Below are 15830 nucleotides of genomic sequence, written 5' to 3' on the forward strand. Positions count from 1 at the left end.
ATTTGGGGAGAAGTTTATAGGATGGATCCGTACTTTATATGTCGGAGCGGGGTGTCGAGTTAGTGTAAATAGTCACTTAGGTGACGTTTTTGACCTCTCGTCTGGGGTCAGGCAGGGATGCCCACTCTCGGCTCTCCTCTTCGTTCTGTACATGGAGCCTCTGGGGGCTGCCATTAGGGCAGACACAGGGGTGGAAGGCTTGTTGATCCCTGGAAGCGGTGGGCTGCGTGTTAAGATGACGCAGTACGCCGACGACACTTCCTTGCTGTTGTGCAAGGACTCGTGCCTGACAAGGTCCCTTGCCATCTTTGGGGATTTCACCCGAGCGTCGGGAGCAGTTCTGAACCATGCAAAGTCTTCCGTCAAGTTTTTCGGAAGATGGCGCTGTAGAACGGATGTGCCTGGTGGGTTATCTCTCTGTGAAGGGGCCCTGAGGATTCTCGGGGTTCATTTTGAGACCTCCGGCTCAGCGACGCTAAACTGGAACATGCGTATTGCAGTGGTACAGAGGAAGCTAGCAATGTGGAAGGCTAGGTATTTGTCTTTTATGGGCAAAGTCCTGGTCCTAAAGGTGGATGTGTTGCCGTCTCTTTTGTATGTGGCATACATCTATCCATTGCCGGCTTGTCTGAGGAGGCCTCTAGTGAGGCTTGTGTTTCAGTTTATGTGGAGTGGCAGGTGCGAGTGGGTCGCCAGGGCACGCATGATCTGTCCCATCGGGGAGGGAGGTGGGGGGGTACCACATTTCCCCCTCAAGCTGGACGACATTTTTGTTTCTTTCTTGTTGACGGAGCTTGCTTGTCCGGTTATACACCCGTCCGGTTACCTCCTGCGGGTGTTCTTCTCGTATAAGGCGAGAAGCGTAATGGTGTGGTCTAACGCGGGTCCTCGGGCGGAACAGCTGCCGTGGCATTTTGGCCATGCGGCCAAGTGGCTGCGTGCGCACCCCGAGGTTGAAGTTGCCCGAGTAGGTTTAGACCACAGGCACCTGTACGAGGAGGTCAGGCAGGCAGGGAGTCCTGCGCCTGTAGCGGGCATCTCGTCAGTGGTCTGGGAGGGAGTGCAGGCGCGGGGCCTGGACAATAGGCTCAAGGACCTGAATTGGTTGGGCCTCCATAAGTGCTTGCCGGTACGTGCCATCTTGTACCGGTATAGTTTGGTGCAATCTCCCACCTGTCCAAGATCCTCTTGTGGCAGGGAGGAGACTGTGCGCCATGCCTTTTGGGACTGTGCCTTTGCCAGGGCACGGGTAATGCTAGGTGTGGTTAGGAGTGATTTTGTTTTGACATGGGCTAGGCTAGAGAGAGGCGTAGGGAGAGCAAAGGGAACGGATAGGGACAGGTTTCTGCTCTGGCTTCTCATGAGTCTCTTTAAAAAGGGACTGTGGGAAGCCAGGCAGAATTTAGTCAAGACAGGGAGAGATTGGGGGGTGGAAGGGATAGTGAGAAGGGTGGAATGTGATTTGAGGGGGAAGATGAAGAGGGAGGAGAGGAAGTGGGGGAAGCATGCGGCACGGGAGAGGTGGAAAGGGGGTTTAGGGCTGGGAGTGTTAGAGTGAGTTTGGTAAGGGGATAGATTAGGCAAGGGGAGATAGGGAAAGGGTTAGGTATTGGTTAGGTATGACGGGGAGGGACGATGCTCCCCTGAGGTTTGTTTTTGTTTGATGTTTTTGTAAATACAATTAATTAAGAATGAATGAGAATTATGATTTTGTAATAGTATGAATGGTATTGATTGTAATAAATTATTTTAACCACCTTTTTGGTTTACTTCCTGTCTGTAAGTTTGGTGTGGGTTTTTCTTTTGTTTCCCTCTTCTTGGGCAGATTTAGTGGGTCTCATGGTGGGTGTCTTATGTCTCAGTTGTTGTTACTAGTCAACTTTCAGTGGACACCATCATAGTGTCATTCAGAATCCCTCCTAAAACCTGTTTAGTTTTTGTTGTCAGTGACTTTGTTAGTTCCCTCTTCTTTTTAAGTGACGTTTATGGTTTTCTTGCTGGGGAATGTAACAAACAATGTAGTAAAACAAGCTTATATTTTGGGTTGTAGCATCCAGTTCTTGTTAGTCATTAGTCTTTCAGTTCTGTTTGCTGTGTATGTTTTATTTATTCTTCCTGTGAAATGCATTGCGTTGCATCCATGTCTGAAATGTGCTGTATTATTCAAGCTTGGTTTGAACATATTGCAAAATAAATGAAACCAATGACCAACCAATCGACTCATGCTCCATCTTAGTATGAAAAAGTTTACATTTAGTGCATTTGTTGAAGATGAAAAATTTTGAAATCAACAATACGAGATGTTACAACGAACTGAATCGTCAATGGAGGTCTTTCTCTTTATATAGCCTGCTACAGCCAGCAATACTATTAACTCACAAGGGGGCATAACGTTACATGTACAATACTATCCCATTTTGGAAACGTTACATGGACAATACTATCCCATTTTGGAAACCTTACATGGAAAATACTATCCCATTTTGGAAACGTTACATGGACAATACTATCCCATTTTGGAAACGTTACATGGACAATACTGTCCCATTTTGGAAACGTTACATGTCCGCGTTAATTATCTTAATTATCTTTTCAGAACTTCTCAGAAATGAATCAAGTCCATGGAATGGATATAGACAAAAAAGAGAATTCAATGACTAGCAGAGGTAGAGAGGCGAGGCAGGGGGGAGGACATCATCCTGCTATTTTGACAGTCCCTGAAGGAAAATACAGAAGAGGGATTTGCTCTTATTCCTTCCCTTCCTCTAATGTATTTTGTAATAAAATTAGCAAGTGTAGTAAGATCAATGCTTTACTAGGACTGGAGACCACAGCAGCGATTCTGCTCTTGCCCTACCTCTTCAGGACCCGAGTGGCCTTTATGTCCGTGACATGGTATGCTTATGCACCAATCATCTGTTTCTTCATAAACATAGGTGTGCATGCTTATATAAAACTACAGCTGAACATTTGTTATGGTCTTTGTTAATTGTATGTGTATTAATCTTTTCTTACTTTTGTTGACACAGATTTCACCACTCTTCACTCCTTTACTGCACATCGGCGGAAATCCATTTCACCATGAGAGTGAAATCCCGCTGGCCTTTGATGGGGAGAACATCCACGCCCTCGAGGACGTCCCCATGGGACTTGGGGCTCTGCTTCGGCTGTATTTTTTAAAATTTCCCTTAAATTTCCCAAAAATGTCAGAAAAACACTTATGTTATTAAGTTACTGTGTTCTGGGGATAGGAGAAGTTGGGTGAAGCCACCAGGGCCGGTCATAAAGATGGCAAACTTCCTAACATAACTAGGTGAATATGATATACACACTAAAGCTGAAAAATCTGCATTTATTACCAAGTCTACAATGTTGTTAGTTTACCTATGATTCATTTTTAATGTAGGTTGTTTTTATTGTACATCATCATTTAAAAAAAATGTTGTTGGGTAAATTGTTTTGTAAATATTAATTCACATTTGTCGTGCCACTAAATAAACAATTAATTATTTAAGTCAATATTGTCAATATTATTATAATATGTTTTTATAATGGAGGGAAGGTGGACAGGGAGTTAAAAAATGAACCCCAAAGGTTCTTTGAGGAACCATGATAAGGGGTTCTTCAAATAACATATAGGGGTTCCCACAAAAGGTTCTTCAAATAACTTTTTTAGCTTTTTGTCTGAAAGTTATTTTCTCAACTGCGATACCAACTCCAGTCAGCAGATGGCGATGTGTGTCTTTCAGGTGATTCTGCCACTGTGATGTAGTGGACGGGACGCTCCTTCAACATCAACAGTTAGTCAGGCACTTTGGTTCACTCTAACTTGATGGAAAAAAGGTTTATTCAATAAATCTAGCAACTCCTCTCATACTGGGAAGACCCCCACAGGCCTTAAGGGCAGTTTTATTTCAAATGTAGTACCCGGACTGAGAAAATCCTATAAGTGTTTTATAGTGGACACACTCCCATCAGTTTCTGAGACAACTGCACAGACTTTGCAGACTGTTTAATAATGCTTAAACCTCATCTTTATCAAATTATCCATTAAAGATACCAACTTAAAACCTACGTTTGTCTACATGCGGGTTGCTTAAATTATATCTAATTATATTCCGAGTTTTACTTTATCAAATCTCTAGTAATCATTAAACACACATACAATTCATCATATGTTCATATATTCACAGAATCCATATAAAAATAAATTCTTAGCTACTCACGAAAACCATTCAATTGGCTTTTTCAAGGACTCTCCATAGCTAAGAAGCAACTCTCCAAACATACTCCCAGCAGAATAAAAAAATTAACTTTTGTTTCCCAGACAAAGACCACGGGATCCTCAACTGTTCTCTAAACCTCCCAGGAACTATAGACCTTCCGCTGCTTTCTAAAATATCATCCCGTTTATTATCTAATTTTCAATAATCTGAGTAAGCATATTTCTATATGTTACTATCCAAACGTCAGATTAAGACTCATTTCCACATCCACACAACTCTCATATCAGTCACACAATGCTATTCCCAAACATACCTAATCAATTAGTTTTTCAACAATGTTTTTACCTGCAGGAATATTTTCACATTTCTATCTCATGGTTAGTTCCTAGGATAATGCAACTCATACATTTATACACAGAGCCTCCTGACTGGGCCCTGTTTACACCTCCACACAGGAATACACACTCCGAGGCTCCTGAATGGGCCCTGTTTACGCCTCCAAAGTGCCCGCTCACATAGGAATACACACTCAGAGCCTACGAGGATTTTCTAAAAACTCACTTTAAAAAAAACTAGGTGTATAGAATCTGCTCGCTGCCTCTCAGGTCTAAGGTGGGTCCATCTGCTCCGTTCCCGAAGTGTGGTCTCCATGAGATTCCAAGTTTGAGGGATCCCTCGAGGACGATTTACCCAGGTCGTCAGGAGCGGTCACCAAGTCAAGATTCACATTGGCAAATGTGATTGTTAATTTCTTTAATATCAAATGAGAAACAAACTTATCACACAAGTCAGATTTATTCTTAAACTAAATCTTTATTCACTTATTAATAAGGGAGCAGGTCAATACACACATATAAAGTGAATCAATCGAGTGCTCTACAATAATATTGGCTGGTCAACAAATCACCCCCAGATGATTCGTTGAGAGCCACGAGACAAAAGTACAAAGGTCTTTTATAGCTACGATACACCCCTTTCAACCTACATGACCAACAACAGATGTATAGAACGGGTCACAAGGTTAAGGTTTGTATGAAAGATACGTATAATTCACAGCAGACAGTATCTGCTGTAAAAACAGTACTCTGTGTAGAAACCAGGGTCTGGCCCTGGGGTCATCTCTCCCTGGTAACATATAGAACAGAAACATTAACTCATAATCTGGAATACTGTCTCTTTAGGTTTTAATCACCCAAAAGACATTGTAAATCTCCTGTCAGTGTTTTCTCCCAGAGGCCCATCCTCAGTAGAACACAGACACAATAGTTCTAAGAACCCTCTATTCTGTTGCATAACACAACCATTTGATACAATAAAAGTACAATAACATAATGTTGCAGTTTTGCTCTCAGTGTCCACTGAAAGTTGACTAGTAACAACAACTGGGATATGAAAGACACCCACCATGAGACCCACTAAATCTGCCCAAGAAGAGGCAAACAAGAGAAAAACCCACAACAAACTTAAAAACAGGAAGCAAACCAAAACGGTAGTGCAACTAAAGGTTTTGATTTGTCACATCTATCAAGACAACTGGAGCACTGGGCCAGACACTCTTAAATAGAACCTGGACCAGCTCAGGTGAAAAACCTTCTCACTAACGAGATGGACAAGCCAGCACAGGTGTAACACATACTGACTAACGAGGTGACACCAATCAGTGCGTCCTACGTGCTAACGAGATAGACGTGCTAAAGTCCAACCTCAAAACATAAATGGAAAAACCAAAGCCTGTATCACCTTCCCCCTTAGACAACAAACATATCCTATATTTTTGTTGGACACGTTTGCTCACCACCAACAGAAAACAACTTCCATTTCACATTATAATCAACTACAATGCTTCACCTTCACCAATATAAACATGGTGTCTACTGGCTGTCAACAATTAAAAACAAGAAAAAACACCTATTCCTAAATAATAATAAACAATCATGGTATTTTTTTCTCCTTTTTCTTTCTATAGAATCCTACAACTCACTAGCTTCTAGAACTCTCGTCTTCCTACAACTCAATAGCTTCTAGAACTCTCGTCTTCCTAAAACTCACTTGCTTCTAGAACTCTCGTCTTCCTACAACTCAATAGCTTCTAGAACTCTCGTCTTCCTACAACTCACTAGCTTCTAGAACTCTCGTCTTCCTAAAACTCACTTGCTTCTAGAACTCTCGTCCTCTTGGAACGAGCCCAAACAAAACTCAGATCAAATTGTATTAGTCACATGCACCGAATACAACAGTGAAATGCTTCCTTATGAGCCCCTAACCAACAGTGCAGTTTCAATACGGAAAAGAATAAGAGATAAAACTCCAAATAAACACACTGGCTCAACGCAAAACACACATCTTTTTGACTGCCCACCCCAGAGATAATCAGTAACCAAGTTTTCCTTACCACGGACATGTCTGATTTCAAGAGGAAACTCCTGCGATATCCGTAATAACTTTCCACCTCACTGCGGAGCTTCTCTCTCTTTTCAGGGTTCACTAGATAGGCATGTTGTTGGATCTGGGCCCAGTCCCCAATGTCATGCTCTAGAACATTTGGTTTGGCACATGTGAGAATTAACCCTGATATTCTAAAAACAGGGCAACAATGTCAATATAATTGTACCAAAAAATTGTCATGTTGGTTGCATGAATAAACATCACTACCAAATGTTACATGAAATGTAAATATGAAATATTTGATTGCATAGTCATATTTTCAATGTCTTTTCAATATAATTTTGCTTGGTGGGATAGCCCAATGTCAAAACACAGTTTTAACATGTCCAAATCAATAACCAATATGCAGGAACAGTTTGGGGATAAATTGAAAACCTAAACATAACATGTGCTATTTACACAAACATCTGCCACAATAATCACATTACTTGTATTTTTTAAACAAGCTCCTTATAAACTGCACAAGCACCAGAAACACTGTTGTTTTGACAAATAGCAATAAATCACTGATATCGATTAGGTGGGAAATTAGGTTGTACGTGCTGTTGAAACTGACACAACAAAACGCATGGAAATGGGAGATATATTTTACCTCCCTGGTTAGAGGACAACCTGCAGAAGAGTCAGCTACATTTGGGAGTGATGCATTAAATTTAGGGGTCGCTAAACAAGGGAATGCAACACTTATTTGTCATCACTCATCGATATCATGCTAAAAAAAATTGTGAGAGAGGAGAGAGATGAGGTTGCACGTCCTGTTAAAACTAACAGCTCAAAAACCACACGGAATCTGGGAGTACATCCCTGGGAGTACATCCCTGGTTAGAGGACAATTTGTAGAAAACAGCACGCCACATTTTTAAGTGTTGCATTTTGATTCAAGTGGGTCACCAACGTGGTAAGTGTAACACAACTCCTAATTGTCCCTAGAATTTCTAAGCAAACAGCTGGAGGCAGGGCTTTCTCCTGTAGATCTCCATTTGAATGGAATGGTCTGCCTATCCATGTGAGAGACGCAGACTCGGTCTCAACCTTTAAGTCTTTGTCTCTGCCTGGCCGGTTCCCCTCTCTCCACTGGGATTCTCTGCCTCTAACCCTATTACAGGGGCTGAGTCACTGGCAAACTGGTGCTCTTTCATGCCGTCCCTAGGAGGGGTGCATCACTTGAGTGGGTTGAGTCACTGACGTGATCTTCCTGTCTGGGTTGGCGCTCCCCCTTGGGTTGTGCCGTGGCGGAGATCTTTGTGGGCTTTACTCGGCCTTGTCTCAGGATGGTAAGTTGGTGGTTGAAGATATCCCTCTAGCGGTGTGGGGGCTGTGCTTTGGCAAAGTGGGTGGGGTTATATCCTTCCTGTTTGGCCCTGTCTGGGGGTATCATCGGATGGGGCCACAGTGTCTCCTGACCCCTCCTGTCTCAGCCTACAGTATTTATGCTGCAGTAGTTTATGTGTCAGGGGACTAGGGTCAGTTTGATATATCTGGAGTACTTCTCCTGTCTTATCCAGTGTCCTGTGTGAATTTAAGTATGCTCTCTCTAATTCTTTCTTTCTCACTCTCGGAGGACCTGAGCCCTAGGACCAGGCCTCAGGACTACCTGGCACGATGACTCCTTGCTGTCCCCAGTCCACCTGGCCGTGTTGCTGCTCCAGTTTCAACTGTTCTGCCTGCGGCTATGGAACCCTGACCTGTTCACCGGATGTGCTACCTGTCCCAAACCTGCTGTTTTCAACTCTCTAGAGACAGCAGGAACGGAAGAGATACTCTTAATGATCGTCTATGAAAAGCCAACTGACATTTACTCCTGAGGTGTTGATCTGTTGCACCCTCGACAACTACTGTGATTATTATTATTTGACCATGCTGGTCATTTATGAACATCTTGGCCATGTTCTGTTATAATCTCCACCCGGCACAGCCAGAAAAGGGCTGGCCACCCCTCATAGCCTGGTTCTTCTCTAGGTTTCTTCCTAGGTTTTGGCCTTTCTAGGGAGTTTTTCCTAGCCACTGTGCTTCTACACCTGCATTGCTTGCTGTTTGGGGTTTTAGGCTGGGTTTCTGTACAGCACTTTGAGATATCAGCTGACATAAGAAGGGCTTTATAAATAAATTTGATCCAAACTCTTATTGTTTGTCAATATTTGTTAAATCACATAAATAGTACTCTTCCATTTCAGAGCCTGGATTTTTCCCCATTAGGTTAATATCCATAACATGTTGATATCAATTCATAAGTGGGCACACGTTTAGGCTTCTACATTGTGAAATCATTACAATACTCCTACTACAATGTTAAAACATTCTACATTGTGACATTAATTCATTGAAATCATGAAACAACTACTTCATGTATGTATTTTCTAATATTTGATCAGAGATCTTTTATCAGATTATCTCTGGTCACAGCTATGAGATTTCAATCCTGTGTGTTCTCTGGTGTTGAGTCAGATAGACCAAAACTTTTCCCACATTGACCACAGCTATAAGATTTCTCTCCTGTGTGTGTTCTCTTGTGCACTGTCAGATCTCCAGATCGACTAAAACTCCTCCCGCATTGACCACAGCTATAAGGTTTCTCTCCTGTGTGTGTTCTCTGGTGTTGAGTCAGATGGCAAGTTTGAACAAAACTCTTCCCACATTGATCACAGCTATAAGGTTTCTCTCCTGTGTGTATTCTCTTGTGCATGGTCAGAACTCCAGATCGACTAAAACTACTCCCACATTGACCACAGCAATAAGGTTTCTCTCCTGTGTGTGTTCTCTGGTGTAGAGTCAGACTGCCAGATGAAGTAAAACTCTTCCCACATTGATCACAGCTATAAGGTTTCTCTCCTGCGTGTGTTCTCTTGTGCACTGTCAGAACTCCAGATCGACTAAAACTCCTCCCACATTGACCACAGCTGTAAGGTTTCTCTACCGTGTGTGTTCTCTGGTGTCGAGTCAGACTGCCAGATGTAGTAAAACTCTTCCCACATTGATCACAGCTATAAGGTTTCTCTCCTGCGTGTGTTCTCTTGTGCACTGTCAGAACTTCAGATCGACTAAAACTCCTCCCACATTGACCACAGCTGTAAGGTTTCTCTCCTGTGTGTGTTCTCTGGTGTAGAGTCAGGTTGCCAGATGTAGCAAATCTCTTCCCACATTGATCACAGCTATAAGGCTTCTCTCCTGTGTGTATTCTCTTGTGCACTGTCAGATCTCCAGATGAAGTAAATCTCTTCCCACATTGATCACAGCTATAAGGTTTCTCTCCTGTGTGTGTTCTCTGGTGTTGAGTCAGATTGCCAGATGAAGCAAATCTCTTCCCACATTGATCACAGCTATAAGGTTTCTCTCCTGTGTGTGTTCTCTGGTGTTGAGTCAGATGGCAAGCATAAACAAAACTCTGCCCACAATGATCACAGCTATAACGTTTCTCTCTTGTGTGTGTTCTCTGGTGTACTTTCAGAGAGATTAATGTTGTAAAACTCCTCCAACATTGACCACAGCTATAAGATTTCTCTCCTGTGTGTATTCTCTGATGAATTGTAATGCCCGATGAGGTGAATCTCTTCCCACAGTCAGAGCAGCAGTGAGTTCTCTTCACTGTGGGTCTCTGCAGGTGTTTATTGAGGTGTTCTGATCTGGAGAGACCCTTCTCTCCCTCTTCAGCATCATGAGGTTGTTGAGGCTCCCCAGAGGATCCACGATAGTCCCGTATCTCTCCTGTGTGAACAACAAAGTCAGACAGATGATTAAAGGCCCACAACAGCAGAAGTCCACTGTAAAAGGTGATGCCAACAGCGTAGCTATGATGTTGTACAGCAATTGACGTCTGTAATGAATGTTAACATTATTTGACAATTGTCTTAAAATTAGCAAGAAAAGTCATATTTTTTCTTGTTTTCACATTAGTAGTAACATCGATGATTGTACTGCGGAGAAGGTACGGTGGGATTCGAAATGGTCAGTGATCTGTTTGTTAACTTGGCTTTCGAAGACTTTAGAAAAGGCAGGACAGGATGGATGTAACAGTTTGGGTCAAGAGTATCACCCCCTTTGAAGAGGGGGATGACTGTGGAAGAGAGGTTGAACAGACTAGTAATAGGGGTTGCAACAATGGCGGCAGATAATTTTAGAAAGAGGGTCCAGATTGTCTTGCCCAGCTGATTTGTACGGGAACAGGATTTGCAGCTCTTTCAGAACATCAGCTATCTGGATTTGGGTGAAGGAGAAGCTGGGGAGGCTTGGGCAAGTAGCTGCGGGGGGTGCGGAGCTGTTGGTTGGGGTAGCCAGGAGGAAAGCATGGCCAGCCGTAGAGAAATGCTTATTGAAATTCTCGATTATCGTGGATTTATCGGTGGTGACAGTGTTTCTTAGCCTCATTGCAGTGGGCAGCTGGGAGGAGGTGCTCTTATTCTCAATGGACTTTACAGTGTCACAAAACTTTTTGGAGTTAGAGCTACAGGATGCAAATTTCTGTTTAAAAAAGCTAGCCTTTGCTTTCCTAACTGACTGTGTGTATTGGTTCCTGACTTCTCTAATAAAGTTGCATATCGCGGGGACTATTCGACGCTAGTGCAGTAGGCCACAGGACGTATTTGTGCTGGTCAAGAGCAGTCTGGTCTGGAGTGAACCAAGGGCTATATCTGTTCCTAGTTGAAAACAGGTGTTGAACCTCGATTCCCTCCTTCAGGGAAGTGTAATTATAATCAAAGTTACACTCCCTTTCAGTCGGTCAACTTCGGTACAACATACTATGGGGAAATACAATCATTCCCCAGCCGACCCAAACGGATACTAAATGAAACGTCCCCTGGCAGACCACCCAGACCTGACCCTACAAGATGTGTCAGTTTTGTCAATTTATTCATTGTCTTTCATTTGAAACACTCCTGTCAATGTTGAGTAAGGACGCACACCTGATTACCCATTTAGAAGTAGGATTAATCTATCTGGCCTGCACACAAATGTAGGCCTATAAATGTGCCCATTTGGGGATGTCCGATAGTATTTCTGATTGTCTTAACGCACCAACACTAATGAGTTGTGGAGCTTCTCAAAGTAATGCTTAATTCACCTCAAACAGCAAGTAAACAAAGTCTAACCAGAATCAATTGCAAATGACAATAGTTCCTCAAAGAATTTTTGTAAAATATTTCTAGCTCTCGCCCTTTCGATAACCACTCGGCATAAAAGGGAAAAATGTAATGCTCTGATCCAGTGGAAATGTCATAAAAAACCTGATTACTTCTTATCCTTTTCACAAATAGCCTACACCTACTGTGTCTGTCCAGAACTCATTGGAGCAGGAAACTGAGGGCCTAGAATATTGTATACAATGGTGCAAGCTTGCTATACGAGTTTCCTGACCCAGTTGATAGTTGATACAATGTTTCAAGTTTGTTGTAGACAGGCCATTTATCGGGATATTTTCTACCTGCAGAAAGCAATGTTTTTATTTGTTGGCTTTATGTAGGCTTTTTTTTTTTACATAGTTGGCAATGGCAATAAAAGTTACTCTTAGATATCTATAATTTTCATTTAGATTTAGATATTAATCACAGACAATAATTTTGAGATACTATTAAATGAAACTGTGCCACGAAAATGTGCATATGAAAATCATAACTGGCACACAGATTGGTAGAAATGGTCAGATACATTTGCACTCCAACTGGAAAAGGTTGCATACTGCTGGTGTAGTCTATTACTAGTCTATCTGTAGTCTATTAGTCTATTACTGCAAACTTCAGGAGCAGAATGGCAGAATTGACAAAGTCCAGCAGCGGAGGGGGGGCTCCCTCCGGTCAGGTTATGTTGACGAGCGGCCCCCTCCGGTCAGGTTATGTTGACGAGCGGCTCCCTCCGGTCAGGTTGTGTTGACGAGCGGCTCCCTCCGGTCAGGTTGTGTTGACGAGCGGCTCCCTCCGGTCAGGTTGTGTTGACGAGCGGCTCTCTCCGGTCAGGTTGTGTTGACGAGCGGCTCCCTCCGGTCAGGTTGTGTTGACGAGCGGCTCCCTCCGGTCAGGTTGTGTTGACGAGCGGCTCCCTCCGGTCAGGTTATGTTGACGAGCGGCTCCCTCCGGTCAGGTTGTGTTGACGAGCGGATCCCTCCGGTCAGGTTATGTTGACGAGCGGCTCCCTCCGGTCAGGTTATGTTGACGAGCGGCTCCCTCTAGTTATGACGTCGAGTAATTTGTGTGTCTTAATTATTTAATTAAACAGAATGCTTCACTTCACTAGGGTAGGGGACAGCATTCAGAATTTTGGATCAAAAGCGTGCCTAAATTAAACTACCTGCTACTCAGGCCGAGAAGCTAGGATATGCATATAATTAGTAGATTTGGATAGAAAATATAAAGTTTCCAAAACTGTTAAAATAATGTCTGTGAGTATAACAGAACTGATATGACAGTCGAAAACCTGAGGAAAATCCATCCAGGAAGTACTATTATTTTGAAAGGCTGTTTTTCCATTGAAAGCCTATCCACCATACAAAGACGTAGGACCCAGGTCACGATCTCTATGGCTTCTTCTACATGTGGTCATTCTTTAGGCATTGTTTCAGGCTTTTACTCTGAAAAATGAGGGAGATACATATCCACCATAATTTGCAAATAAATTCATAAAAAATCCTACAGTGTGATTTTCTGGATTTTTTTTCTCATTTTGTCTGTCATAGTTGAAGTGTACCTATGATGACAATTACAGGCCTCTCATCTTTTTAAGTGGGAGAACTTGCACATTTGGTGGCTGACTTTTTTGCCCCACTGTACATCCTAGAAACCTGGTTAAACTATCATTATGACATCATGGATGAATTCTAGAATATACTATATATCCTAGAAAGCTGGTTAAACTATCATTATGACATCATGGATGAATTCTAGAATATACTATATAGCCTAGAAACCTGGTTAAACTATCATTATGACATCAGGGATGAATTCTAGAATATACTATATATCCTAGAAACCTGGTTAAACTATCATTATGACATCATGGATGAATTCTAGAATATACTATATATCCTAGAAACCTGGTTAAACTATCATTATGACATCATGGATGAATTCTAGAATATACTATATAGCCTAGAAACCTGGTTAAACTATCATTATGACATCAGGGATGAATTCTAGAATATACTATATATCCTAGAAACCTGGTTAAACTATCATTATGACATCATGGATGAATTCTAGAATATACTATATATCCTAGAAACCTGGTTAAACTATCATTATGACATCATGGATCAATTCTAGAATATACTATATAGCCTAGAAACCTGGTTAAACTATCATTATGACATCATGGATTAATTCTAGAATATACTATATATCCTAGAAACCTGGTTAAACTATCATTATGACATCATGGATGAATTCTAGAATATACTATATATCCTAGAAACCTGGTTAAACTATCATTATGACATCATGGATGGCCAGTCCTTGTATTCATAGTGTATTGAATTCAGGGGGTAGCCCTGAGCTGAACTCAAACCTGGGTCCAGCGACTGTCAAATCAACACCTTATAACTGTTACGCCAAGATGTCTGAACTTCTTGACGAGGTCGCTAGGTGTTGGGTTAAGGTTTCTTCAATATCGTTCTCTATGAATTTGAGAGTGGTTACACTTCTCCTTCCCCCATCCCTCAGCTGTTAACCAAGTCTCTGGGCAGCCATTTTGTTGCTGCTTAAAAAAACAACACAAAACCCAGCAATTTGCAGTACAAACAATAACAAATCTGTCATTCCACCACTATTTTGGTAATAAAAGATTATGGGGTTGGAGAAATGTAACTACAGACAGACCTATGGATGCAAGGACTGACCATCCATGATATCAACATTATAGTTTTAACCATGTTGAGGCGGCAGGCTAGCCTAGTGGTTAGAGCGTTGGACTAGTAGGTTGCAAGTTCATATCCCCGAGCTGACATGGTACAAATCTGTCAATTAACCCACTGTTCCTAGTCCGTTATTGAAAATAAGAATTTGTTCTTAACTGCTATACAGTGTTGATTTACATTGTTTCTAAACATTATAGTAAAAAAAAGCTTATTTGGGGTTCTGATGGGGTACAACAGTTGAACTCAGCTCATGAGGCATGTGTTATATTCTTCAAGAATCAATGGCTGTAAATAAATAATTTAAAAGTCACAATATGGATGTAGCAATTGCAGATTTCCACCTTAACAACAAACATCAGTTCAACTGCAGAGTTTGTGCCTCTGTTGTTAAGACAGTACTTACTAGTGTTAATCAGGGAACGGTTTCTCAAAACCATCTTACGGTTGAGTTCATCGTTAGAACCATTGGACGCCTTAAGATGCGTTTGGGAAACCGGAACCAGATATCCAGGTTCCTCCTCTTCTTCCTCCTCCTTTTTCGATGTAAAAGTAATCCCCTCCCCCTCCTCTTTCAGGCCATAAACTGCATCTTCCTCTCCTTTTACTGTGACATCATCCTCCTCTTTCACTCTGAACGCGTCCTCCTCTTCTTTCACAGTAACGGCCCCACTCTCTACTTCTTGTTTTACTGTGATATCTTCCTCGTCTTTCACTCTGAACGCGTCCTCCTCTTCTTTCACAGTAAAGGCCCCACTCTCTACTTCTTGATTTACTGTGATATCCTTCTCTTCATTAGAAGGAGAGTAGCTTTGTGACCGCATGGTCGGGGAAGTTAGCTAGCTAGGCTAATGCTAACTTAACCAGCCCGCTAGCTGACTAATAACAACAACACCATAAATATGAAATTCAATCGGATAACTAACTAGACGACAGAAGTAGGTTTAAAACACAGTGGCTAATATACACTAAAGCGTCTAAAGAGCTTTATTGGTTCGGCTATTTGTCTAGCAAGCTACCGAGGTGGCTGACGAACTGTTGTTGATGTTGAAAGAAGCGTTCCGTCCACTACATTAAACGTCACACCAGCAGCATAACTTTAAATTCCCAGACCGCCATCTGCTGACTGGAGTGGGTAACGCAGTTGAGTAAAATGTATATTTTATCTTCAGACAACAAGTTAAAGTGTAGGAAGCATGAGTTTTAACTCACCAGTGTAACAATACAGTGTGCTTAAAGACTTAGTAAGCTAGTTGTAATCACGATATGGTTACCTATAAGAACATACAGTTATGTTTTTGCGTTATTACATATTTATTAACTTA

At 42.0% G+C, this 15830-nt stretch overlaps 1 protein-coding gene across 1 annotated transcript; it reads right to left on the minus strand.

Annotated features, from left to right (window-relative positions):
- Window positions 1-4833: 4833 nt before the first annotated feature.
- Window positions 4834-15500, minus strand: LOC139394405 (zinc finger protein ZFP2-like). Its single transcript, XM_071142462.1, has 6 exons — window positions 14912-15500; window positions 10284-10373; window positions 9615-10199; window positions 9207-9530; window positions 6619-6758; window positions 4834-4977 (listed from the first exon to the last, which is right to left on the minus strand). The coding sequence occupies exons 1-6, from the start codon at window positions 15327-15329 to the stop codon at window positions 4834-4836; spliced, it is 1701 nt and encodes a 566-aa protein (XP_070998563.1). The 5' UTR covers window positions 15330-15500.
- Window positions 15501-15830: the final 330 nt, after the last annotated feature.

This window comes from Oncorhynchus clarkii, unplaced genomic scaffold (assembly GCF_045791955.1).
Source record: "Oncorhynchus clarkii lewisi isolate Uvic-CL-2024 unplaced genomic scaffold, UVic_Ocla_1.0 unplaced_contig_390_pilon_pilon, whole genome shotgun sequence".
Lineage (NCBI taxonomy): Eukaryota > Metazoa > Chordata > Actinopteri > Salmoniformes > Salmonidae > Oncorhynchus > Oncorhynchus clarkii.